Here is a 26531-nt window from a genome sequence, read left to right as displayed (position 1 = left end):
TTTCCATTAGTCACAATACATGACTAACAGTCTTGAGGAATCTAGATGCTTTGAGAACACTTTCTAGTAATTCCAGGGCTAGAAAGTCTCTTAACTTCAGAATAAGATATAATTTTTGTATTACTGTTTATAGCTTTGTCAGAGAGGTCATAAGACAATGGCAGTCTCACAGAAGAGATGGCTATGTACACTAGTGAAGAGAACAAAACCACCTTACTCTTAGGCTACCAAAATCTCTCTGAAAATTATCTATATTAATACTAAGTACACGGCTAGTAAGATATGTTAATGTAAAAAGAAAAGAAAAACAAGTTGTGATGTGTGGTGATAGTGGTAATAAAAAAGATGTAACGTATCAAGATCCAATAAAAAGACCTTCCCATTTCTCCAATGAAGAGAAACAAACATATTAAACATCTGAATCAAGTGAGCTAGCAGAACCAGGAATAGAACCCAGGATCAGCTAACTTCTTGCTGTAATAGCCAGTCTACTAAATGATTTATCAACAGAAACTACATAAAGCAGCACTAAATTGAAAAAAACAAAGAAGGCCAATTAGTAGCAGGTATTTCATAGAAGATCCTCTGACACACATCTGCCTCCTTTTGTTGCTATAAAGTACTGGTTAGGCTGGGCATGGTGGCTCAGGCCTGTAATCCCAGCACTTTGGGAGGCCGAGACGGGCGGATCACGAGGTCAGGAGATCAAGACCATCCTGGCTAATATAGTGAAACCCTGTCTCTACTAAAAATACAAAAAATTAGCCAGGCGTAGTGGTGGGCGCCTGTAGTTCCAGCTACTCGGGAGGCTGAGGCAGGAGAATGGCGTGAACCCGGGAGGCGGAGCTTGCAGTGAGCCGAGATCGCACCACTGCACTCCAGCCTGGGCGACACAGCGAGACTCCGTCTCAAAAAAAAAAAAAAAAAAAAAAAAATTATTCCCTCTGAGAAGAGAGTCTAGGTAGGGAAGGGAGGGACCAGAGACAGCTGCTTTCCATCAAAAATTATTTAACATTTAAATGGTGTGCTTTATTAGTTTGATAAATTTAAAAATTATTTTAAAGAAAAAAGTGAAGAGAACTCTCAGAATCCCCAATACATGATCCTAACTACCATCAGACACTTGCCTCCACCTTGATGGCACACCGTCCAATGGCCCGCACAGCTTTTCGAACAAAGTCAACATCTACCTCTGTGGCATATTCCTTCAGTTCTGCCAGAACCTGTTAAATGGAGGAAGTGGTTAATCATTAAGGATTCTCAAATAGCAATCTCACAGCCTAGCTTCTTTAAAGGCCAGACCTTAAGAGCTAAATCATTATCAACTTGAGTCTGCATAAAGTCTGACCTGAGCAATGTTGGCTTGAGATGCCAAACGAATCATGATGTCCAACTTCTCTAGTTTAACATAGATGGGATCATTGTACTTCACAAAGAAGACTTTGATTTCCTGCTTCAAGATTTCAGGCCTAGGGTACACAGAAACAGAAGAAAGGAAGGTGAAGGCATATACTGATACACCCTTCTGAGACTGTATTAATACCTAATCTGTGCCTCTCTGCTCTCCTCTCGCTCCACTCAGGAAAAAAAAAAAAAAATGCATAAACTTCCTCTATATGCCTCTATTCTTATCAGTTCCACTTGGCAGATTATTTTTATCCTTTTTAAGCATCAGGGCACACGTTTCCATGAAGTACTGCTAAAAGAACAACAATCTGGCTCTAAACTACAACGTGAACCATATCAACCAGGCACTAGACAGTGTATCAGAAAGAGACCCTTCAGAAAACAAACTGGACTGTGCAGCAACACATGGCATTTATTATAGAAATACTGTGATATCAACTGTTAGCCTCCTGGTGCTAGGCAAGCAAGTTGTTCTGCCATATAACATTTTCATTTCCATATATTAAAAAGAGATTAACACTAGCCTAATTAACATTAACATTATTAAGCTTAATGCAAAATCACAAAGACTTTAATCAACACTTCACTATTTTCCAACCTTTTCTGGACAATTAAGTTGATGTTCCTCAGGGCGACATACTGCACTTCTGGCTCCCCAGACAGCAAAGTGACAAGTGGAGGGGCTAATTTCTTCAGCAGCATATTGTAGTAGTCAGAATCCTTAGGTAACAATTCTAGAAACTTCATTAGGACTTTTACTGCTGAAAGCACCACTGCTGAGTTGGCATGGGATAGCCGGGGAGTTACCCGCTCACATATGCTGAGGGCAAAGAATGAAAATTAGTATCATGAATTATAATTTCTTTGCTGAATTCATTCTATAAGGTAATATGTCAGAGTCTAATGGCCCAAGTATCAAAAAATTCAAGAATTAGTTAGAAAAGTCAAAGCTCTATGCTTAGGTAAAACTGGGATCCGACAATGCAGAAGCCTCATTCTCAGCAAACTACAGGCAGAGCAGGGACATCAGAAGACTTCAGAAAACCAGCAATAAGGGATGTTCAAACTGGAAAGAAACTAGCATTACCCAAGACGCTTGAGCTCACACCATTTACCTTCTTGTTTTATAGTCCTCTTTGTCTCCCCATATTATGTTAGGGCTCCCTGCCTCTCAGCCCATTTCTACTCAACCTATAGGAAGTCAAATTAAGCATTCTGAGAGTTATTTCATAGGAAGTGCCAGCAACCCAGTTATGGCTGAAGATTTCATTGTAAGATACAGAAGGAGGCAGGTTGGTAGGGAAAACAATCCAATCTCCTGTCTTGAGGATAATGAGAATAAGGGACTCTCTGAAAAGGGTTTGTTTTTTAAATAGCAGGACACCACTACTATATTTTCCCATCTCCCTGCTCTCCCAGCCCCTGCCACCTACACTTACATGCCTCATAAAATGGTAGATATTTAATTATCTGTTGAGGGTTCTTTAGAAATTAATCCAATTTTGATAGCTTGGGCAACATGAGTAGCTAACTTACTGTATTAAAGAAACAAGATAAATAGGCGGTGTTTCTCTCTTCCTCCTATTCCTGACTTCCTTTGGGTCTTTATACAAATGCCACCTTCTCAGTGAGGCCTTCCCTGGCCATCTTTTAAAAATAAAATACAACCCCCCACCCCCAAATGTCCAGCATTTCTTAGATTTCTTAGATAACGGCACTCTCTACTTTACTTTCTTGTTAGTACTTATCACCATCTCACATATTACATATTAAACTATCTATACATATGATATATTATACTATCTATACATGTTATATATTCCTACCCCCAACCTTCAAATAAGTGATCCCAGAGGGCCATGACTTTGTTCACTGTTGTATCCTCAGGGCCTAGGAACACTGCCTAGCACATAGTATGCGCTTAATAAATATTTGCTGAGTGAATGAATGAATGTGATGTCAATGGCCAACAGAAGAAAACAGTAATTCTCAGTAATTTCCAGACTGTATTTGTACTTTCAATGATGGAAAGAAACTATCAGAGTGAGCTTTAGTTCAGTCTAGAGGGACTATTTCCCAGATAAGTGAAGATCACTTACATTCTAGTAGCTTGGAAATCAGCTTCAGCCAGACCAGTTCTTATCTACCATAATTAAAATATACCAACTTTAATGAAGAGTCAACATTTCTTCAGAAGTACTTTGCCTAGTACAGTGCCTGCATATACAAAATGCTCAATAAAAATTAGAGATAATTCCAACTTTGTAAACTAAAATGTATGTATGTGTAGATGAAATTTAGTAGTCAATTTCTAATAACTAAAGAAAATTTGCAACATTACATGGTAACAGGCTGAGCAGAACAATCTAGGTGTGCCTTCTAAAATCTTCAAATTCAGACTGACATGGTTTCCATATCTAATGGAAAGCAGGATATATTTTGCTGACTTTAACATACTCTCTCTCATACTGAATTATACATACAGGTCAGCTCGATAACTAATATGAAGCTACTTTCTATGTATCTAATAGAATGAAAAATCTGTCACTCCAAAGAGAGATACTCAATAATCTTTGCTGGCCAAATGGCCAAGAGCTGTTGCATGGGAGATGTAAGACAATAAGAAAGATTTTAGCAGAAGTAACTGTATGAAAAACATACATTTCTTAGAAACAGTTTTGCATAGTTTATTCCACCACCTAAAATATTCCTAAATCCAATGAGAAAATACCTTGGAGATAGCAACATCTACCCTAGAAGCCACTGACCTTCCTCAACTGATTTATTCTAATACCAGACTCTAGAACTTACAGAATCAGGCAAGACTATCAGAAAGTAGCCAGGAAAACAGACTGACCTCTGAGCCTCCCGATCATCTTTAGGGTTGTAATTAGACAGGCAGTCCAGGATGAAAATCTGGCCCCATTCAGTGCACTCATTTAGGGCTGTCAGCAGCTTATTAATGTTCTGCGGGTTCAGATCAAGTAAGTTGCTGTTTGGGTGAGACTCACTGATTTCAGATAATGCTGCTACGGCATTAGCCACCACCTGGAAAAGAAGGGGATATGACCTTGATTCACCAAGAACAGTACAGCTACAGACAAACACTTAATCAGCCTTCTCTGGATCACTTCACGGATCTCAATTCATAACCATTCCTGAACATTTTACCTAGTCAGATAGAAACAAATAAACCACTTCAAAACATATATTAAATCACCAATGATATTATATATAGTGGTAAGGCAACCCTGAATTAAAACAATTCATATATTAGCAGAGTCACACATTATTTAATAGTAAAACATACATTAACCATGTTAACGGCACTCAAAACTTTCAAAATCAAGACATGTGAACAGCATATGAAAAAGGGCGAAGTCTAAATATGAAATACGTACATTAGGCAACAGAGAGAAAAATTTAGGCCAAATAATTGTATAGTTGTGTAGCTGTATGGGTTTGGGGGAGGTGACACCATCAATCATGCCACAAGTCTTAGAGTAAGAATATGTGGGCCTGAGACCCTAGTTCACTAGTATACAATGCTGAGAGAATATGTAATCTCTGTGAAACTCAGTTCTTCCATCTGAAAATGAGATAATTTAGTCCACCTCACAGATTAGTTTCAGTTTGAGGATAAAACCAGATGACATATGTATAAGTGCTTTCTACAAAGTCTTATGTAAATTTAAGGTGGTTGGTTATATTACCATAATTCATCAAGTGTAAGCTATAGTTTTTCACATTAACATCTTTGAAACTGGGTTGCATTTTATAATCAATGGCCTGTCAGTTCAATAGGAAGCATTTTTCTTTCTTAGTAATACAGAAAATAATAATACATCTTATAATCAGTGGCATTAAAGATTCAATGAAATACAGTATTTCAAATGTATCCTTCTTTCTGGGTAGGGTAAATGAAAAATTGCTACCCTGTTTTTTTTTTTTTGAGACAGTTTTGCTCTGTTGCTCAGGTTGAAGTGTGATGGTGTATCTCGGCTCACCGTAACCTCCGTCTACTGGGTTTAAGGGATTTTCCCACCTCAGCCTCCCAAGTAGCTGGGACGACAGGTGCACGCCACCATGCCCAGCTAATTATTGTATTTTTAGTAGAAATGGGGTTTTGCCATGTTGGCCAGGCTGGTCTTGAACCCCTGACCCTAGGTGATCTGCCCGCCTCAGACTCCCAAAGTGATGGGATTACAGGCGTGAGCCACCGTGCCCGGCTGAAAAATTGCTACCTTACACTAGAAAGTACACTTGTATCCTGACTCACAGATCTGGGAATCCATTTAGCTGCAGGAAGAAAAGTCAACACTTTATCAAAATTACAAATTAATTCTAAGAAATCTACAACGGAAGAACATCTAAAATCATTTAAAAGTTGCAAACATACTAAAAAAAAAAAAACCATGCATACATACAAAATACTATATATTGTGGCCCTATACAAGTAAACTTAAGACCATATTTTGCAGTGAGGCTCCCAGTTGCTGACTAAAGATTAGCAAAGTGAGGCTGAATATAAATACTCTCCAAGTATAAGTTGGCTGGGTGTGGTGGCTCACGCCTGTAATCCCAACACTTTGGAAGGCTGAGGTGGGTGGATCACTTAGGTTAGGAGTTCGAGACCAGCCTGGCCAACATGGTGAAACCTTGTCTCTACTAAAAATACAAAAAATTAGCCGGGCATGGTGGTGTGTGCCTGTAATTCCAGCTACTCAGGAGGCTCAGGCAGGAGAATTGTTTGAACCTGGGAGGTGAAGGTTGCAGTGAGTGAAGATCATGCCACTGCACTCCAGCTAGGGCGACAGAGCGAGACTCCATCTCAAAAATAAAATAAATAAATAAATATTCTCCAAGTATGAATGAGACATGATAGGAGACAGCTTCAGCAATTATATATATTGGAAAGATTCTCAAAAATGTAAAACCAGTTAGTTCTTCCTGAAGTCCCTTAATAAAACCTTGAGAAATGAAGAATTGTATGATTATCATTTTGTTAGCAAGGGAAGAAACATAATGACTACAATCTAGCGATTGATTTTAGTATTCACATTATCTGTGTAATCTTCAGATTATCCCAGCATATGATTTTATCTGGAAGATAAATGTCTAGAGAATGTGATTTATTTAACAAATATACTTACAATAATATCCATTATTATGTAAAGGATAACGATGCCACAAGTGCAATAATCTCAAGCTATACTTTGGTGATCAGAACAAAGATGCTAAGATGAAAAATCAAAGACTCACTTGGTAAATATGGTTACAGATACACTATTTTATTCTTGTTAAAACAAATCAGGAAAACTCATCTAGCCCGCCTACTGGATGGTAACATGTGTGAGGCTCCTTCCTGACTTAATTTTTGTTTGCTAACTCTATTATCAAGCATGAGAAAAGCCATAAAGAGAGAAATAATAATCCCTTCTATGTGCTTCACGTGCAGGGAAGATATTTTATTTCCCTTGCACAATGTACTTAGTTGACCTTATTATAGTCTAAAGGATCAAAGTATCATATCAGAAGGCCAGATGCCTGTTTCGATCTATAGATGCCAACACACGTCCAGTCTTGGTTACCAGTTGTCTGAAATAAATGACCACTTATGTCAGTGAAACTCTTCTCATTTAAAAAAAAAACAAAAAGATTAAATATAAGGTCTAGTAATAGGAAACACAGACAAAGAAAATGAGAGAATGGGGAGAATTAAAAACTGCAATGGGGAGAAAAAGAACAGAAGGATACTAAACAGAATGAGCAATTGGAAATCCTCTGTTATTATAGGCAACTAGAAATTAAACCAAGTGCATAATGCACCTAATGAAGTGTATGGTCTGATGTTTAAATAGGCAATTGCCACTTATCATCACATTAAAACAAGAAACAAAATGGTGAAAAGTCTGTCTAAATTAAGGATCCAGAAAGATCAGATTAGAGGATTGTTTAGCAAAGCCTGTAAAGAAAAAGAGATCACTGCCAAATAGTGACCGTCCAGAGGAGATGCTATCCTATCCCTCTATACTGAAACTCTAATGTTTCTCTAAAATTTCTTTAAGTTCCTTCCATCCTATCTCTACACTTTCATTTCCTAATCTCCACAGTCAGACTGCTACATTTTCAGCAACATACTGAGGCAGGCTCACCAGGCAGCGCTCTCAGTTTTCCTGGTCCGTAAGCCAAGTTTCTCTCACTCTTCAATGAAAACTTAAAATAAACCAGTCACACTGAATCTAAAGTAGCTAAAGAAAAAGACTGACTTTGAGACAGCAACTGGGTGGCTAGAGTGTACAGGACAACTCACTTGTCAATGTTTATACTGTTTCTTTGGAATTCTGTACTATATTGTTTAGTTTTTTAAATAAACTTTAAAAATAATAGACTGAAACTTAAGATTTACTTCCTCTTCCTCCAGTCTTCTCTAGACAATAATATCACAAAGTACAAATGTAACCCTTACAATAACTGCCTTGACTCGCCTGTATACTAAGATACAGGTGTGCTTCTTTCATTTGAACTATTACTTTGATTTAGAACTGTTAACACAACTATGGGTAACACTTCTCCTGACAGAAAATTGGCATTTCTCTTAGGAAATACTGACACAAAGAGAACGATGGTCTTTTAACTACCATTTCAGAAAAATTAGAGTTTCCAAGAAAAAAAATTGTATTTTTTTAAAGAGACAGGGTCTCACTCTGTTGCCCAGGCTGGAATGCAGTGGCACTGATCACAGCTCACTGTAATCTCAAACTCCTGGACTCAAGTGATCCTTCCACCTCAGACTCCTGAGTAGCTAGGACTACAGGCTTGCACCACCACACCCAGTCAAGTTTCTTAATTACTTTTTTAGAGATGGGGTCTGGCTATATTGCCCAGGCTGGTCTTGAACTCCTGGTCTCAAGTAATCCTCCCAGTTTGGCCTCCTAAAATGCTGGGATTACAGATGTGAGCCACCATACCCAGCCAAAAAAGGGAGTTTCTAGAAAAAGTTTTGCTTTAAAAATTAATTTTTAAATAGAATTTCCTTGGGGTTTGTTTGGTTAGTTGGTTTTAAGAGACAGGGTCTTGCCTGTCACCCAGGCTAGAGTGTGGTGGCATAATCATATAGTTCACTGTAATCTTGTATAGTTCACTTGAACTAGCAGATGGGACTACAGTGCCATGCCACCATGCCTGCCTAATTTTTTTTTTTTTTTTGGTAGAGACAGGGGTCTCCCTATGTTGTCCAGGCTGGTCTCAAATTCCTGGCCTCATGCAGTCCTCCCACCTTGGCCTCCCAAAGTGCTGAGATTACAGGTGTGAGCCACCATACGGTACCTGGCCTACAAATAGGGTTTCTTAAGAGAGGTTCCTCAGCACAAGTTGATTTATAAAAAGTTGGCATCTAGATTACAAAGGGACACATCTGCAGCATTAAAAAAAATAAATCCTTGGCCAGGCATGGTGGTTCACACCTGTAATCCCAGCACTTTGGGAGGCTAAAACAGGTGGATCACTTGAGGCCAGAAGCTGGTATCAGCCTGGCCAACATGGGGAAACCCTGTCTCTAATTAAAATACAAAAAATTAGCCAGGCATGGTGGTGCATACCTGTAATCCCAGCTACTCGGGAGGCTGAGGCACGAGAATCACTTGAACATGGGAGGCAGAGGATGCAGTCAGCCAAGATCACACCATTGCACTCCAGCCTGGACGACAGAATGAGACTATGTCTCCAAAAAAAATAAAAATAACAATAAAAATAAAAAACTAAAAAAAATCCTTTATTCATCTTGCCTCCCAATTATGGTAAATTCTATTCTTGGAGAGACTGCAACTAAACATTCCCCACCCCTCATATCTCCTCAAAGAGCTAACCCAATTATGTATACTTTACAGACACAGATATTAAACACAAACATATATATAAAAGCAACATATGTAGATGTGTAAAAACATACTCAATCCTAGACAAATCTTTCTCTGCCTTAATTACAGACCTCTCTTCAATATGATTATTTCCTTATGGACCTGTGGAGTCTGCTGATTTTTTTTTTTTTTAATAGAAACAGGGTCTCGCTACGTTGCCCAGGCTGCTCTCAAACCCCTGGCCTCAGGCAATCTTCCTACTTTGGCCTCCCAAAGTGCTAATACTACAGGTGTGAACCACCATACTCAGCCTGAATTTTTAAAGATAAGCAATTTGTATTTTTACTTACATTACACTAACAGAATGAGTTTTACAGAGATAAAAAACTGGAATAGCTAAAATGTATTGAACATTTACTTTGTGCTATTAATCCTCATAACAACTCTGAAGTAGCTGCTACTAAAAGCCACCTATTACAGATAACAAAACTGGCTTAGAGAAGTTCAGTGACTTGCTTAGGGTCAACACAGCCAGAAAGGGATTCCTGCTTGAATCTGAACTCAAGGTCTGCATCTGATTCCAGTGTCTGAGTACTAATACTTGGTCTCCAGCATTTATAGAGCTTCCAAGACTTGTGAACTTCAACTAAGGGAAGGGAAAGATTCAGAGTAGGGGAGGATAATATAATCCAAGCATTATTTCCAGCAAAGGTGACATGTAGATTTATATACAAGGAGAAAAATGTATCCTACTTTATATATTTCAGAGATAATCATATCCTGACAGTACTTAAAGAGGCAAAGATTTACTACCTAGCTATAAAATATGATTTATGATCTATACCTGTCTTACATGCAGCAGTTGAGGATAATAAATTTGACCTCATTTTGTTAAAGAAGGAGTGAGCTGGTACAGTAGGTATGGTTAGAATAAAAATGACCCTGTAAAAAAAAAAAGACTCTCAAAGGAAATCTAGATTTAAACTGGGAGTGGAATATCACATACATAAGCTCACTTATGAGGAACCTCTCACCCATTTCCCTGTCCCTTTAAATAATTTTCACCCTGCACTCTAATTTCACTCATTTTCGTGGCCTTGGAACCTAAGAAACTTACCACTTTCCAGTTCAGTGACTTCTTCCTGCTAAGTAAATTACTATTTACAGGACTTTGACTTCCAGCAATGACCTTCAAGGTCACACACTATGAACAGATTTATGCTTCAGTTTTTCTGCTCAATTTACAATTATTTTGGCTGGTATCCCTGAAGACTTGAATAAAGTGAAAGCAGAATAACTGACCAAAATTATTATGAGGAAATACACAGGTGGTTTACATATTTTTGTTCTCTTCTAAATTAGCAATGGTTTCAAATATTGCTATCTCCTTTATAGAATGACCTCAAATGCCATGTGAGGCACAGGACAACATATTTGTTCTGAGAGTTTCCGTCATTATTATCTCCGCAAGAAGACAATGACTGCAGTACCAGTCAAACAAGTACAACTTAGAGCTTATACTTTAATCCAAAACACTGTCTAGAATGCCAATATGCCTGCTACATTACAATCTAGAATATTCCATTTTTTCCCCATCTTCTTCCTTAGAATGAGAGGTAAACTACCTAGTGAGTCAACACATCTCATTATGAAAAGAAAGTTTGATTACATGGTAACAAGGTTTACAAAAAATAAAGTTCATTACTTAAGTGGTTTAAGATATGATTTAGCAAAATTCAAGTACTCTCAAAGCCAAAACACTACAAATAAATATCGATAAACAAACAAAAGGCATGCCCCTAACCATCACAGTTATTTGGACCATGGCCTCTAAAATTTATTAAAGCAAGCTGCAACTTGAACAAAATAAAACACTTATTATCATACCACTTATGATCTCCCCATTTCTGAGAGTAAAGTATTCTCCAGCCAAATTACAGCCTTGAGGTCATCTTAAAGGAAAGTGACAAACGAGCCTTGATCTACTGGTAAACTACCAAAACAACACACAACAGATCCAGTTTTCAGGAAGTTGCTGTTGAGAACTACTTTAAACGTACACCCTTGAATAATTACCCTGTAAAAGTAGTAAGTAATACTATTAGTAGATTTAGCTTCATTTGTAGGTAAATTGCCCTCAGAGCTTTAAAAAATTTAATCTTTAAAATTCTTCATCCTAAAAGTTTTAATCTTAATCTTAAAACTTTAATCTTATAAAATTAAAAAGTAAATTTTGCCACTGAAATACTAACCCTTTTAGAATTATTAATATCTGGCACTACAATCACTGTACAATATAGAATATACGTTTCTGCTGGCCATGGTGGCTCATGCCTGTAATCCCAGCACTTTGGGAAGCTGAGGCAGGTGGATCACTTGAGGTCAGGAATTCCAGACCAGCCTGGCTAATATGGTGAAACCCTGTCTCTACTAAAAATACAAAACTTAGCCAGGCATGATGGCATGTGCCTGTGCTCCCAGCTACTCAGGAGGCTGAAGTGGAAGAATTACTTGAGCCCAGGAGATGGAGGTTGCAGTGAGCCGAGATTGTGCCACTGCACTCTAGCCTGTACGACAGAGTGAGACTGTCTCTAAATTAAAAAAAAAAAAAAAAAAAAAGTGTTTGTTATTATTAGGGGCTTACTCCATATGAGGACCAGTATTAAGTGCTTTGCAAGCCCTCTGTCCTTTAATGTTCACAACAATCCTATGATAGTAGCACTATTTGTAATCTCCACTTTGTAGATGAGGATACTAAAATTTAGAGACACCACATGGTTAAGAAATAGCAGAACCAGGATACAAACCCAAGTCTATTTGGTTCTAGAGTCTGAGTTTCAACCACTATGCTATGGTGACTGGATGAAAAATGCCATTTCATGGTTCTAAAGCACTTTTCTGTTTTTGAGCTACCTTCAAACAGAGTAGATTGATACATTATAAAAGGAAGTGACTTAATGCAATTTGGTATTCCGGACTGAATCCTGGAATAGCAAAAGGGCATTAGTGTTGAAACTGGTGAAATTCTACTTTGGTCAATAGTAACATCCCAATGCTAATTTCCCAGTTTTGGCAAATGTACCATGGTTAAGTAAGATGTTAGCATTAGTTAAAATTGACTGAAGGGTATATGAAAACTTTCTGTACTGTCTTTGTAACTTTTCTATAAATTTAAAATTGTTCCTCTAAAAAATGAGGTATTTTTTAAAACCTAAGTTCGTAATAATATAAAACAATGAAATTATATTTTAAAAGTGAAAATATACTGAAAATGATTTCCACAAAGCACAGTATAAAAGGAAAACAAAAAGTGTTTGCTTTCTCTATAAGTAGAGACAGAAATACACTCAGACCAACTGGTGGGAAACTCAAGAGCTGGGAAGTTGGCTTCATATCAAAGCAGCCCCCAATGATTCCACTTACCCAAAATTCAATCCTGCAGAAATTAACGGCAGTTCCTTTTTTAATATGAAATACAATGTGAGTCATTTGGGAACTCAGATACAGACTGAATATATTACCTTCAATGTTACTCTTAACAAGTGCTCACCACATACTGACATTCTCATACATGCCTAAAATTCTACCAGCTCTAACTCCTTCATAGACATTTGATATGAAAAGTACTATACATTTTTAATTTCATTTATGTATAATATTTTAATTTTATAACCATTACTTATTAATATATATTTAAGGATAACAGCAATCCTATAATTTAAGTACTAAATTCAGTGAAGTCATTAAGTTTTTCTATGCATTCTGGGCCTATCTTTAATAGACAGTTTAACATAGCCTACATGAATACCAAATATATTCTAACAAAAATCTTCCTTGAGCTTAGAAAGAGATCTAGACAGATGGCATTTTTCAATATCATCTTAGGTTGACAACGAATCACCATACAGGTAAACTTCCTAATGCCTAAATGAAGATTATAACAACCGGAAGGTGCATAATGTTAGGCCAATTCCTCAAGAATAGCTGCAGTTTATTAAGCACTTACCATATATCAGGGAAAGTTTAAAATTTTAAATACATTATTCTTTCATCTTCAAAATAATTCGCTAAAATAGGCATTATTACCTCAGTTTTACATATAAGACAACTGAAGCTCATTTTAAATAACTTGTTCAAAGCCACATTTCTAGTAAGCAGCCAAGCCAGGACTCAAACAGCAGCCATTCTGGCTCTAAAGCCTCAATGCTATTTCCATAATCCAGGGTTTCACAACCTTGGCATTACTGACATTTACTGCTGGATAATTCTTTGTTGTGGGGGGACTGAATTGTACACTGAAGGATGTTGAAAACATCCCTGGACTCTACCCAATATATGCCAGTAGCACTCCTCCCATCAGGTTTGACAACCAAAAAAGGTGTTACCAGACATCGCCAAATGTTCCCTGGAGAGTAGAATCACTCCTGGTTGAGAACCACTATCATAATCCCATGCTGTGTCTACGTGCTGGCTAGCACATAGTCAAAATACATACCGCTTTCTGAGAAGAAAAATGTCATTTTTCATAAAATGGTTTTCAAGCAAAAGTTCAAATTAAAAGAAGCTGGAAGTTTAACTACAACTTTTGCTAAAGATTATACTTGGCCTGAATTGAAGCTATTCTGAGAGCATGCTGCTTGTGCAGAAGAACACTTAACAAATGAGATTTTTATTTTTTTTTTTACTAATTCAGCAGTTTGTACTTTTGCAGAGAGGACAGAACAAGGAAGCGTAGGTATTCTCATGGGCAGCTCTGAAAGTGATAGAAGGTCTGGAAGATGAAGATCAAAGGGGCTAGGCAGTAAGCCAAAGGGACTTAGGAGGACTGAACTCAAAAAAACAAAAAGCAGACCAGGCATGGTGGCTCACACCTATAATCCCAGTACTTTGAGAGCCCAAGGCAGGAGGACTGCTTTAAGCTAGGAAATTGAGACCAACCTGGGCAACAAAACAAGACCCATCTCTACAAAAAATAAAATAAATTAGCTGGGCATGGTAGCATATGCCTGTAGTTCCAGTTGCTCGGGAAGATTGCTTGAGCCCAGGAGTCTGAGGCTGCATTGAGCTATGATCAAGCCATTGCACACCAGCCTGGGCGACAGAGCAAGACCGTGTCTCTCAAAAAATAAAATACAAATTTTTAAAATAAATAAAAACAAAAAGCAAAGCACATGTGGTGGGGCTGTCAAGAGCATCTCTGGAGTTGCAAATTCTAACACATGTAAGTTAACTGAAGTTGGAATACCCCTAAATGTCTCTGAGAGCAAAAAAGAAAACCACAGTAAGGAAGGAAAATCCTAATGTTTGGGCAAAAAGCTAGAGAATACTATCATTCAAAAGTGCATATCTCACTAAAACAAGTCACATGCCAAAAAGATATACATTTTTTTGCAAATATATACTGATGACATTTGTAAAAAAATCACGAAAGCTATTTCCCTATAGCTCTAAAATGTTTCCTTATTCTGGATGGAGGTTTACCTTCAAAATAATGAACTAATAAAGTCCACGTCTGACGACAAGTTTAACTCTAATTCCCTTGGAACAGATAGTCTGTACAAATATTAAAGGAATCAGAACCTTTTAAATTAATATTGTAGCAACAATGCTAACCTCTGCCTAATATCTACTTCATAATTACAGTAGCAGCCACCACTTATGAGCTCCCATAAGCCAAGCACTTTATAAGGCGCTTTTCACGCAAAAGCTCAATTAATAATCCGAACAACTCTCTAAGATAGTAACCTTCATCTTCCAGAAAAGGAAACAGACTTGGGTAAGTTAAACAACATGAACATAAAGCTAGGACTTAATAGAGTGAGATTTTTTTACTTGTAAATTCATCTTTTCTCTCTTAACTAGTATTTCATCAAAAGTTAGCTTCAACTAAACTATAAATGGTAAAACAACTGTAGGAAAGTAAGATGTATGTGATTCTCCTCAAAAGACAGGAAACAAAACTATAGTAAAGCTTTGTTACCTGTAGCAAGGCACAGTGTCACTAGGAACCAGATTTGAGGTCAACATAACACCAATAATTTTCAGCTCTCAATCAACATTTATCTCTCATATTAGAAGATTTCAAAGTCATTTCTGCAGATATTCTAGTGCTTTCAAATCTAGGATGCCCTTCTGAAGTGAGCTACAAGAAAACTACTAAGGCACAACCCCTTGGAAGCATTCATTCTTTTCTAAGAGAATCTAGTATGTGCTGGTGCAGTGCTGCCACCATGTGGAGCAGCCTCTGAAAAAGTGGAACAAAATCACTCCTCGAGAGCAGTAAAATAAGGACTCATATCCATCACTGGAATAAGAGGATTGAGATTTCTTTTTTTTTTTTTTTTTTTTATCTTTCGTTTTTGTTTTTTTCTTTTTTGAGATTTCCATGATGAAGCAGTGTTCAGATAATTCAGTCTTTATGTATTCAAAAATGTAAACATTTTGAGAAAATGAAGCAGTTTGTGTGTGTGTGTGTGTGTGTGTGTGCATGGTGTACATACACATTTAAATTCTTTTTTTTATTTTTTTTGAGATGGAGTTTTGCTCTTGTCACCCAGGCTGGAGTGCAAAGGCATGAGATCTCAGCTCACTGCAACCTCCGCCTCCTGGGTTCAAGCAATTCTCCCGCCTCAGCCTCCCAAGTAGCTGGGATTACAGGCATGCACCACCAGGCCCAGCTAATTTTGTATTTTTAGTAGAGATGGGGTTTTGCTATGTTGGTCAGGCTGGTCGTGAACTGCTGACCTCAGGTGATCCACCCATTGTGGCCTCCCAAACTGCTGGGATGACAGGCGTGAGCCACCACACCTGGCCTAAATTATATGGTATACATTCATCCACAAAGGTAGTAACCAGCAATGGAGTTTGGGACTCAGAACTAGGTGGGGATCCTAGCTACATCACTACTAGCTGCATGACTTTAGGAAGAGTTCTTCAGTCTGAGTGCACACTTCTTGACCTGTAACATGGAAAAACCTCTGCTTCACAGGACAGATGTGATAACTAAGCAAAACATTATAAAGTAAAAGTATCTACCATTGTGCATGGCATAGAAGGCACTTAAATTTAAGTGTTCTAATGACAGTTATAATACTCTAAGGTAATAAGTAGGACATACAGTTGAGATGAGAAGTATAAATTCAAAATCAAAAATAGGTATGTAGCTATGTGTGCTGGCTACCTCTTAAGCCCAAGCTTTTCAGTTCTTCACTAAAACAAGAATGAAGAGCTCAAAAAATGATTTTAACATGGGTATGTGCAACAAGGCCAGGACAAGAGTAAGGCAAGTGAGGCACTCCAGGCACAAAATTTAAGGAGGCACTCTGTTCTCAGGCTTGTGAGGTACAGAGCTGGCACCTGAGAATGAGTGTCTTCTTAAATTTTACACTCCAGGCACCTCTCTAGGCTAAGTCAAACAATATCAGAAAAGTTCTGCTACTGAGTTCTGACAAAACAGCAAAGAGTTTCTATTTGGAGAGCAGTTGGTCCAGTAATTCACTATCTAATGCTGACACCCTGCTCTAGGAAAATCTATAAATAGACAACAAAACATGAGGTATTCCTGAAACTGTTTCTCAAAAATCTACCAAGTAGCTCTGAACTTTCTCTAAAAGTCTCAAAGATATTTATGAAAATCTCCCCAAGTCACGTTTTGATTTGTTGTAGTAAAAACAGGTTAAAAATTAAGAACATTATACAGTTTACTATAGTATTATAATATATTAAATTCAAAGAGAGACTTGCTCATGTGTTGCCTGCTTAAATTTTATATAGCTAGGGGATGGGGAAAGAAAATAAGTAAAACAAGATTGGCATGTATTGATGACTAGTGAATCTAGTGGTGATAAATGAATTCATTTTATTTATTCATTTATTTGTCCTAATTTTGAATGTTTGAAGATTCCCATAATAAAAAAACACAAATACGTAAATAGCATACATATGCCACTTGATCTTACCAACTAGACGAAAACTAGCTCTCTCCTCTGCAATGTAAACTTTGAATAAATCGGACAAACTAAGCTTGTTTCAGAATCATTTTATTCCTCTCAGTTTATCTGGATAAACATCTCTAAGTGTGCTACTTGAGCATGCATGCGTGCGCACACATGCGCGCACACACACACACACAAATGACTTTACTGCTAAATATCCCTTAGGCCTTATCCTTGACCATCTAACTGTGTAGGTTCTGCATTAAAAAATTTACAGGCCAGGCGCGGTGGCTCAAGCCTGTAATCCCAGCACTTTGGGAGGCCGAGACGGGCGGATCACGAGGTCAGGAGATCGAGACCATCCTGGCTAACACAGTGAAACCCCGTCTCTACTAAAAAATACAAAAAACTAGCCGGGCGAGGTGGCAGGTGCCTGTAGTCCCAGCTACTCGGGAGGCTGAGGCAGGAGAATGGCGTAAACCCGGGAGGCGGAGCTTGCATTGAGCTGAGATCCGGCCACTGCACTCCAGCCTGGGCGACAGAGCGAGACTCCGTCTCCAAAAAAACAAAAACAAACAAAAAAAATTTACATTAGCCTAGAGATGCTGCCTCAAACTGGAGTTGCCTGTAAGTTAGAATTCATTTTCCCTTTGAGCCATTCCATATTCTTAGCACCACTGAATATTTGGTAAGTTTCCATGGGGTACATGATATTCTGCCCACCTGGTTGATTGTTGCAGCACAAACACTTTTCATCTCATCTGTCCTCAGGTAGAGAATTATCGATAGTTGCTCAGAATAACAGTGAATCAAAAGCAATGCCAAAATCACAAGGTGCCAGCTAAACATTCTGTAAAGTAGATACTACTAACTTTAGAAAATATATTTTTTTAAATATTTTTGAGACAGGCTTTGTCACTCAGGCTATAATGCAGTGGTATAATCATAGCTCACTACAGCCTTAAACTCCTGGGCTCAAGGGATTCTCTCACCTCAGCCTCCCAAGTAGCTGGAATTACAGGCAATGCACCACCATATCCAACAAATTCTTTTGTTTTTTTTGAGACAGAGTCTCGCTCTGTCACCCAGGCTGGAGTGCAGTGGCGTGATCCTTGCTCACTGCAAGCTCCACCTCCCGAGTTCACGCCATTCTCCTGTCTCAACCTCTGGAGGAGCTGGAACTACAAGCGCTCGCCACCACGCCCGGCTAATTTTTTGTATTTTTAGTAGAGATGGGGTTTCACCATGTTAGTCAGGATGGTCTTGATCTCCTGACCTTGTGATCCACCCGCCTCAGGCTCCCAAACTGCTGGGATTACAGGCCTGAGCCTCCGCACCCAGCCCCAACAAATTTTTAAAAAATTTTTTTATAGAGACAGGGTCTCGCTTTGTTGCCCAGGCTGTTCTCAAACTCTTGGCTTCAAGTGATCCTTCTGCCTCAGCCTCCCAAAGATCATGCCACTGCACTCCAGCCTGGGCAACAGGGCAAGACTCTGTCTCAAAAAAAAAAAAAAAAAAAAAAAAAATTAGCTGGATGTGGTGGCATGTGCCTGCAGTCCTAGCTACTCAGGAGGCTGAGGTGGAAGAAGTGCTTGAACCCAGGAGTTCAAAGTCACAGTGAGCTATGACTGCACCACTGCACTCCAGCTTGGCCACAGAGCAAGATCCTGTCTGTAAAAAAATAAATAAATAGATAAGCAATTTTAAAAAGGGAATATTCATAGGCTATCCACTGATTTAACTCTTAGTGTTATGCACCTTTCAGTAAACACTGTAGTAGACCAAAAAGGTAGCACTTTAAAGAAAGTGGCTATCTTCCTCCATCTTCTTTGCAACAATATTTAATGATTCATCCAATATATTCAATTAGTACCCAATTCAAATGAGCTTTAGTTACTACTGGAGTCAAACATATCACTTGGGACTTGATCTCCTTCATTATACAAGCAAAGTTTAAAATGTCAATAAGGAAAAGAAAAGATTCAAAAACTTTAAGGTGTTAAGCTACATTCTGGCTGCTAAACATTTAGAACATAATCAAGTTGGCTAAAAATAATCTTCTCCTGAGGCTGAGGCAGGAGAATGGCATGAACCCGGGAGGCAGAGCTTGCAGTGAGCCGAGATCGCGCCACTGCACTCTAGCCTGAGTGATAGAGTGAGACCCTGTCTCAAATAATAATAATAATAATAATCTTGTACTAGAAATTCCCCTATAGAGAAATGCATCAAATAATTAGGTAACAAAGATCATTTTCATTCAGTTTCTAGTTCCACACCACCAGAAAATATCACAAATACTGATCTGAAGAAAATAATCTTAAATATATATAAAGTTAACACCAAACCTCCTAAAGAAAATGATGAAAGTTTATGGGCAAATATGAGCCACAAAGATTTGCTTTAAGGTCCTTGCATTTTAGTACTTGGTTCTCACCTCAAAAACACCTAGGATCTGAAATATACAATCAGTGAGACACACAAAGTCATGTTTCCCATAGCTACCCCATAACCCAGTATTCCAGAGACAAGGTTCATATTAAACACGCTTTAACAAGGGACTCATTTTAAATATTGCCCTCTTTATAAAAGCAGAAGCTTATTACCATTGGATTTGAATCTGCTATGAGATCCCGTAGAGAATCCAGAAATCCCTGATCTTCCACCATTTGGGCATTGATATCATGGAGTTTTGCCACGCAGACTGCTGCTGTTTTCCGAACATAGGGATCCTCATCCTTCAAGCACTTGCGGAGTGGCTCACAGAGATACTCTGTAATTTTGTCTACCCGGATGCACCCCATGGTTCTGACTGCCAAGGCTCGAATCAAAGGATTAGGATCTTCACAGTCCTGCAGAAAACAATCACCAACAACTGTTAAGTATACATGGTGGCTAAAAGTAAACAGTCCAGTTTACATAAGCTGCAAAAGAATTACCTCATTAATTTAAGCTTCCACATACATTCTACACGAGCTCCAATCTTCCACACTATTGGTACAAATCTTAGCTGCCCTATTTAAGAGTTTAGGTGAGGAAGTCATTTAACTGTTTTAAATACAAAATGAGAAACAGCTCAGTAGGATTCATTCCAGTGCCAGGCAGAGGCTTAGGGAATTGGTACCATCCCACAGTCATTAGGATCTGCCCTAAAAACAGGAAAAGCTTTTGGGCTTGTATTCCGGCACAGAAAAAAAAGAAAGACCGTGCCCTATTCCACAGTGAGTTCCCAAGCATCAAATAGAGAGAAAAGTGAGCTAGATTTCTGGGGCCTGCAGCCAAGAAAACAAAGGGGAGCACAGGAGCCAGTCTGGGCTTGAAATAAGTACCTGGAGTTACGCAGCAGAGAGGGCCCTCTGAGTTCTTGACTGACATACATTCTCTTTTACTAGCAAGCGCTTCCAAATACAGTAAATAGAATATGGAGAAAGAACACTCTTTTAAACTGCCCTACATTAAAAAATGTCTTTAAGCCCATATAAATCCATGCACAACTCTAACTTCCAAAAAATGTAAACTAAATTATTCTCAATGATATATTCCACCTGTGAACCACCAATCACAGAGAACAAACTGTTATGTTCTAACTCTACAACGTAGCTAAACACAGGAAAAGAACAAAAAGTCCATGAGAAAGAAGAAGGCATATTGCACATTTTTCAAAACATTTTAAATAGAAGCTAATTTTAGAAATGCTGTCTGATTTTTTTAAATGTACACTAAGTTCCAAACAGAAAAAACAACTATTAAAAAAACATTAGGCTGGGGACAGAGGCTCACGCCTGTAATCCCAGCACTTTGAGAGGCTAAGGTGGGTGGATCACCTGAGGTCAGGAATTCAAGACCAGCCTGGCCAATACGGTGAAACCCCATCTCTACTAAAAATACAAAATTAGCCAGGTGTGGTGGCGCACGCCTGTAATCCCAGCTACTCGGGAGGATGAGGCAGGAGAATCACTTGAGCCTGGGAGGCAGAGGTTGCGGTGAGCTGAGATCGTGCCATTGCACTCCAGCCTGGGCAACAAGAACGAAATTCTGTCACAAAAAAAATAAAAATAAATAAAAATTAATGGGAACGATCCCATTATCATTTTCTTTAAATCTATGATAGGAAAGATTTGACTGGATATTCAATAATAAGAAAATGTTTTGTCCATTTTTAAAGACATGATGATATTGTGGTTATGTTTAAAAAGAATATCTTATCTTGACAAATATAAGGACAAAACTATTTAATATATGATGCTTAGGATTTGCTTTAAAATTATCCAGCAGGAGAGAGGGTTGGAGGTCAGAAAATATGTATGAGGATTATAAACAAGAGTGGTTACGTGTCGGTAACTGTTAAAACTGCAAGATGAACATTTATGAATTTATTATACTAGTCCTTTTTCTTGAATATGTTTAAAATTTTCCATTAAAAAAAATAAATCAGGCCGGGAGTGGTGGCTCGTGTCTGTAACCCCCGCACTTTGCGAGGCCGAGGTGGGTGGATCACTTGAAGTTAAGAGTTCGAAATTAGCCTGACCAACGTGGTAAAACCCTGTCTCTACTAAAAATACAAAAATAAGCTGAGCATGGTGACGGTCACCTGTAATCCCAGCTACTTGGGAGACTGAGGCAGGAGAATCACTTGAACCTGGAAGGCAGAGGTTGCAGTGAGCCAATATCGTGCCACTGCACTCCAGCCTCAGTGACACAGTGAGACTCCGTATCAAAAGAAAAAAAAAAAATCAAATGGTGTAAGACCTATTAAATGAAACAAAAGTAGAAACTCCTACAGTCTCCACTACTGCTGACTCATAAGCATAATTTCTACAAAGATAAAACAGGTAAAGCCGCCAGTTACTGATACTACAATGATATGCCCAACCTTTGTCAGCCTTAGAAGGTAAAACAGTGAGGTTTCACCAGGTTTTCTTCTACCCATCTGTCAAGGATGCACCAAGTCCCGCTAACAGAAAGCTCAGCACATGGTTTGAATTTCCCTGGATGACACACACTGGTATACAGAATGCTAAAAACATGAACATTCCTAGTCATTGCCAACACTTCCCTACACTCCTTCCTTGTGAACAAAGGTTACTTATTTGCAATTCAGACTCTGTTCTTGAGGCCTTGGGAAAAGTTACCTTCACAAAGCTGTTCACGGCCATGATGGCCATGTCTGGCTGACTCTTGGCATAGTTCATCAAGTAGAGATACACAAGCTTCTTTAGTTCCAGATTGTCAGTCTGCATACAGTTCACTACGTCTGGAAAGAGAGAACTGAGAAGAGAGGGCAAAAGAGAAAAGGAAAGTAAGCAGGTGTTGGTGCCAACCTGTTGGACAGAATATGAATAGCCTTAACTAACAGAGTGATTGATGCAAGAACAAATGTCCCCACAGTGGTAACTGTCACAGAAATGAATTACTCAAGAAACTGGCTGGGCACGGGGGCTCACACTTATAATCTCAGCACTTTGGGAGGCCAAGGCAGGTGGATCACCTGAGGTCGGGAGTTTGAGACCAGCCTGACCAACATGGAGAAACCCCATCTCTACTAAAGATACAAAAAATTAGCCAGGCATGATGCTGCATGCCTGTAATCCCAGCTACTCAGGAAGCTGAGACAGGAGAATCGCTTGAACCTGGAAGGCAGAGGTTGTAGTGAGCTGAGATCGCGCCATTGCACGCCATCCTGGGCAACAAGAGCGAGACTCCTGCATCTCAAAAAAAAAAAAACAGAAAAGAAAAGAAAAGAAACTATAGGCCAGGCATGGTGGCTCACGTCTGTAATCTCAGCACTTTGGGAGGCTGTAAGGATCACTTGAGACCAGGTGTTCAAGGCCAGCCTGGACAACATGGCGAGATCCTGTCTCCACAATTTTTTTTTTTTTAAATCTGGGTATGGTGGTGCACACCTGCAGTCTTAGCTACTCAGGACGCTGAAGCAGGTAGATCACTTGAGCCCAGAAGGTCGAGACGGCAGTGCGCCATGATCACATAACTGCACTCCAGCCTGGATGACAGAGTGAGACCTTGTCCCTAGCCAAAAAAAAATAGGAAAAAAATTGTAGTGCTGTTCTCAACAAGGTCTCTATATAGTTTTAGAATAAGTTTTTTATTATGAAAAATGTTAATCTCAGTGCTGGGATTACATGCATAAGCCACTGTGCCCAGCTTCATCTATAATATTTTAATGTATATCTTAAGAATCCTTTTTTTATTCTTTTTGAGACAGAGTCTCACTCTGTCACATAGGCTGGAGTACAGTGGCACGATCTTTGCTTGCTTCAACCTCCGCCTCCCAGGTTCAAGCAATTCTAATTCATCAGCCTCCTGAGTAGCTGAGATTACAGGTGTGCGCCACCACGCCCAGCTAATTTTTATATTTTTAGTAGAGAGCGGTTTTCACCACGTTAGCCAGGCTAGTCCCAAACTCCTGACCTCAGGTGATCCATCCACCTCGGCCTCCCAAAGTGCTGTGATTACAGATGTGAGCCACCATGCCCAGCCAAGTGTCTTTTTTTTTTTTCCACTACCTTTATCACATCCAAAACAAAAACAAAAACAAAAACAAAAAAGCCAGGCCCAGTGGCTCACATCTTTAATCCAAGCACTTTGGGAGGCCGTGGTGGTAGGACTGCTTGAGCCTAGGAGTGTGAGATCAGCCTGGGCAACACAGTGAGACCTTGTCTGTATAAATAATTTTAAAAATTAGCCAGGCATGGTGGTGTGCGCCTGTGGTCCCAGCTACTCAGGAAGCTGAAGTGGGAGGATCACTTGAGCCTGGGATGCAGAGGCTGCAGTGAGCCATGATCATGCCACTGCACTCCAGCCTGAGGAACAGAGCAAGACCCCATCTCAAAAAATAAATAAATAAATAAATAATAACAATAATTATTTTAAAATATTTATTTTATGTACAAAAAGGTAACATGGTTTCTCTCATTGGGTGGGTGCCTTAGATAATCCATTTATGGAAGATCACTTAGTCCAACTTAATGAAATCTATATCCTTCACGTACTGATGGAAACACTGGTGGCATATAACGAGGCTGAATTTCCAGATCAGACTGTGCCCAGTTTCAGCAGACACGACAACAGCAAGAACCCTGGCTGACTTTTCGTGGGTGGCTCTAGTAGAGCTGCTGATGAATCATCTTGCTTTCAGGAGTGCAAGAGGGCAAAATGAATAATAATTCTTCATATCAATCTAGTACTGTTTCAAAGTACTTCAGTTACACTTTTTAATGTTCATATTCTTCCATTCTTGACCAGTGGGAACTTAGCTCCTGAATCCTTGTGGTATGACCTGGTATTTTCCATACTTTCCTTTATGACAAGATGCTCCATCCAGGCTCATTTTGTACATTTCTAATCCCAGACCTAGAATCAGTCATCCTCCAAGATGTCCTGATTCTCTTTTAGTGAAATTATTTTTTTTAACATTACATATTCAGACAAAAGAATATTTGAGAGTAATCAAATATAAAAGGAGTTTACACCTTTCCCAAGTTCTAGTTATTTCATGATTTACCATTCTCCTATAAGCCACAGGAAATAAATTTAAAGGAGCACCATTAGCTTGGAAGGGTTGAGCTTGTCAGATTCTAAAGTGTAAGCTGTATCTTTAAAATATAGGATAAATATAACTTTACGGGAAGTTAGCAATTAATCTTCCCCACAATGCTTTATCAAAGTACCTTATAATTTTTTAATACTGCTAAACATCTTGCTACTAGCACAGAAGAAAGGAAAAACAAATGTAGGTATATTTCCACAAGGAAAGTAAGGGGAAAAAAGGGAATGGAATAGCTGGTCACATGGTATACATCCTATACACACAAAAGGGTACAGAAGTAGAAATTATTCACAGAAAGGAAGCTGGACTCAGGTCAAAGAATCCACCATATCTCCACTGAACCAGTAACTTCTGTCCTAAAAAGCAAACTATTTGTTTCACTTGTATGCATGGTACCCACCATAGTTTCATGCACATGTAGATAATTTAGTAAATACTAAGAACCACTCTCCAAAAATGTGTTTTCTATTTCCTAGACTAGCTCATGCACAAAACAACCATAACCAGTAAATAAATGTGAAACATTAACCAATAACAAATTTAAGATCCTAAATAGTTTAATTCTAGCAATCTATACAAGGTCAAGAAGACTTAATAGCCAAAGATCAAGCAAGAAGCAAAACGTGTTAAGTGCCAACCTGTAAACTGGAAACCTGAACTTTCCAATATGGTGACCACTAGTCACATGAGGCTACTAAACACAATGTGGCGAGTGTGAACTGAGATGTGATGTCAATGTAAAACACACACTGGATTTTGAACACTTAGTATGAAAAACAAAATGTAAAATATCTCATTAATAATTTTTATGTTGATTACATGCTGAAAGGATATTTTAGATATACTAGGTCAAATAAAATGTATTACTAAAATTAATTCATCTGTTTCTTTTCACTTTTTCAAAATGGCTATTAGAAAATTTAAAATTACATATGTGGTTCACACTGTATTTCTGCTGGACAGTGCTGCACTTGAGGTTACTTGCAGGGAAGGCTGAAATATCACGATCTACAAATAGCTAATCTCCATTTTATTTCTTTGCACTATCTTTCTAGGCACAGCTCATATTTCATCTCCAAGAAGGGTTCTTCAACTATTCCTGTTAACCTGGATCTCTCTTTGGTAGAACTCATATTGCCTTTAAAATATATACTTTGGTGCCTAATTATATAAATACGTTTTATTTTTCCCTAATTTTTTAAGTTTTGGGTCTCATCAACTAGACAGTAAGTGTCATGAAGGCAAACAGACATCCACTAACCTTTCTTTTGAATAATGATAAGTGGTATAGTGCTAGGTACATAATAAAATCATCAGCAATAGCAGGCATACAAAAAAAAAAAAAAATCAAGAGTTTTAACTTTTCTGCAGGATACAGAAATAAGCTTGGCAAAACCACAGCAGCCCCTGTACAGAGTTATGACAATTTTTCAGGAGTTTGAGACCAGCCTGACCAACATGGAGAAACCCCATCTCTACTAAAAATACAAAATTAGCCAGGCGTGGTAGTGCATGCCTGTAATCTCAGCTACTCGGGAGGCAGAGGCAAGATAATGGCTTGAGGCCGGGTGCGGTGGCTCAAGCCTGTAATCCCAGCACTTTGGGAGGCCGAGACGGGCGGATCACGAGTTCAGGAGATCGAGACTATCCTGGCTAACACGGTGAAACCCCGTCTCTACTAAAATACAAAAAAAATTAGCCGGGTGAGGTGGCGGGCGCCTGTACTCCCAGCTACTCGGGAGGCTGAGGCAGGAGAATGGCGTGAAC

General features: G+C 38.7%; 1 protein-coding gene across 6 annotated transcripts in view; it reads right to left on the bottom strand.

Annotated features, from left to right (window-relative positions):
• Window positions 1–26531, bottom strand: part of AP2B1 (adaptor related protein complex 2 subunit beta 1) — a 140236-nt gene that overhangs the window by 98868 nt on the left and 14837 nt on the right. For all 6 annotated transcript variants that reach the window (XM_015119084.3, XM_077970803.1, XM_015119083.3 and 3 more), the window contains exons 4-9: window positions 22330–22465; window positions 19804–20049; window positions 4265–4455; window positions 2006–2227; window positions 1349–1469; window positions 1128–1223 (exon numbers count right to left, since the gene is read on the bottom strand). In XM_015119084.3, the coding sequence (XP_014974570.1) occupies window positions 1128–1223; window positions 1349–1469; window positions 2006–2227; window positions 4265–4455; window positions 19804–20049; window positions 22330–22465 (1012 nt within the window). The remainder of the gene's footprint in view (window positions 1–1127; window positions 1224–1348; window positions 1470–2005; window positions 2228–4264; window positions 4456–19803; window positions 20050–22329; window positions 22466–26531) is intronic.

This window comes from Macaca mulatta, chromosome 16, assembly GCF_049350105.2.
Source record: "Macaca mulatta isolate MMU2019108-1 chromosome 16, T2T-MMU8v2.0, whole genome shotgun sequence".
Classification (NCBI taxonomy): Eukaryota; Metazoa; Chordata; class Mammalia; order Primates; family Cercopithecidae; genus Macaca; species Macaca mulatta.
This window is presented reverse-complemented; position numbering and strand designations above follow the sequence as displayed.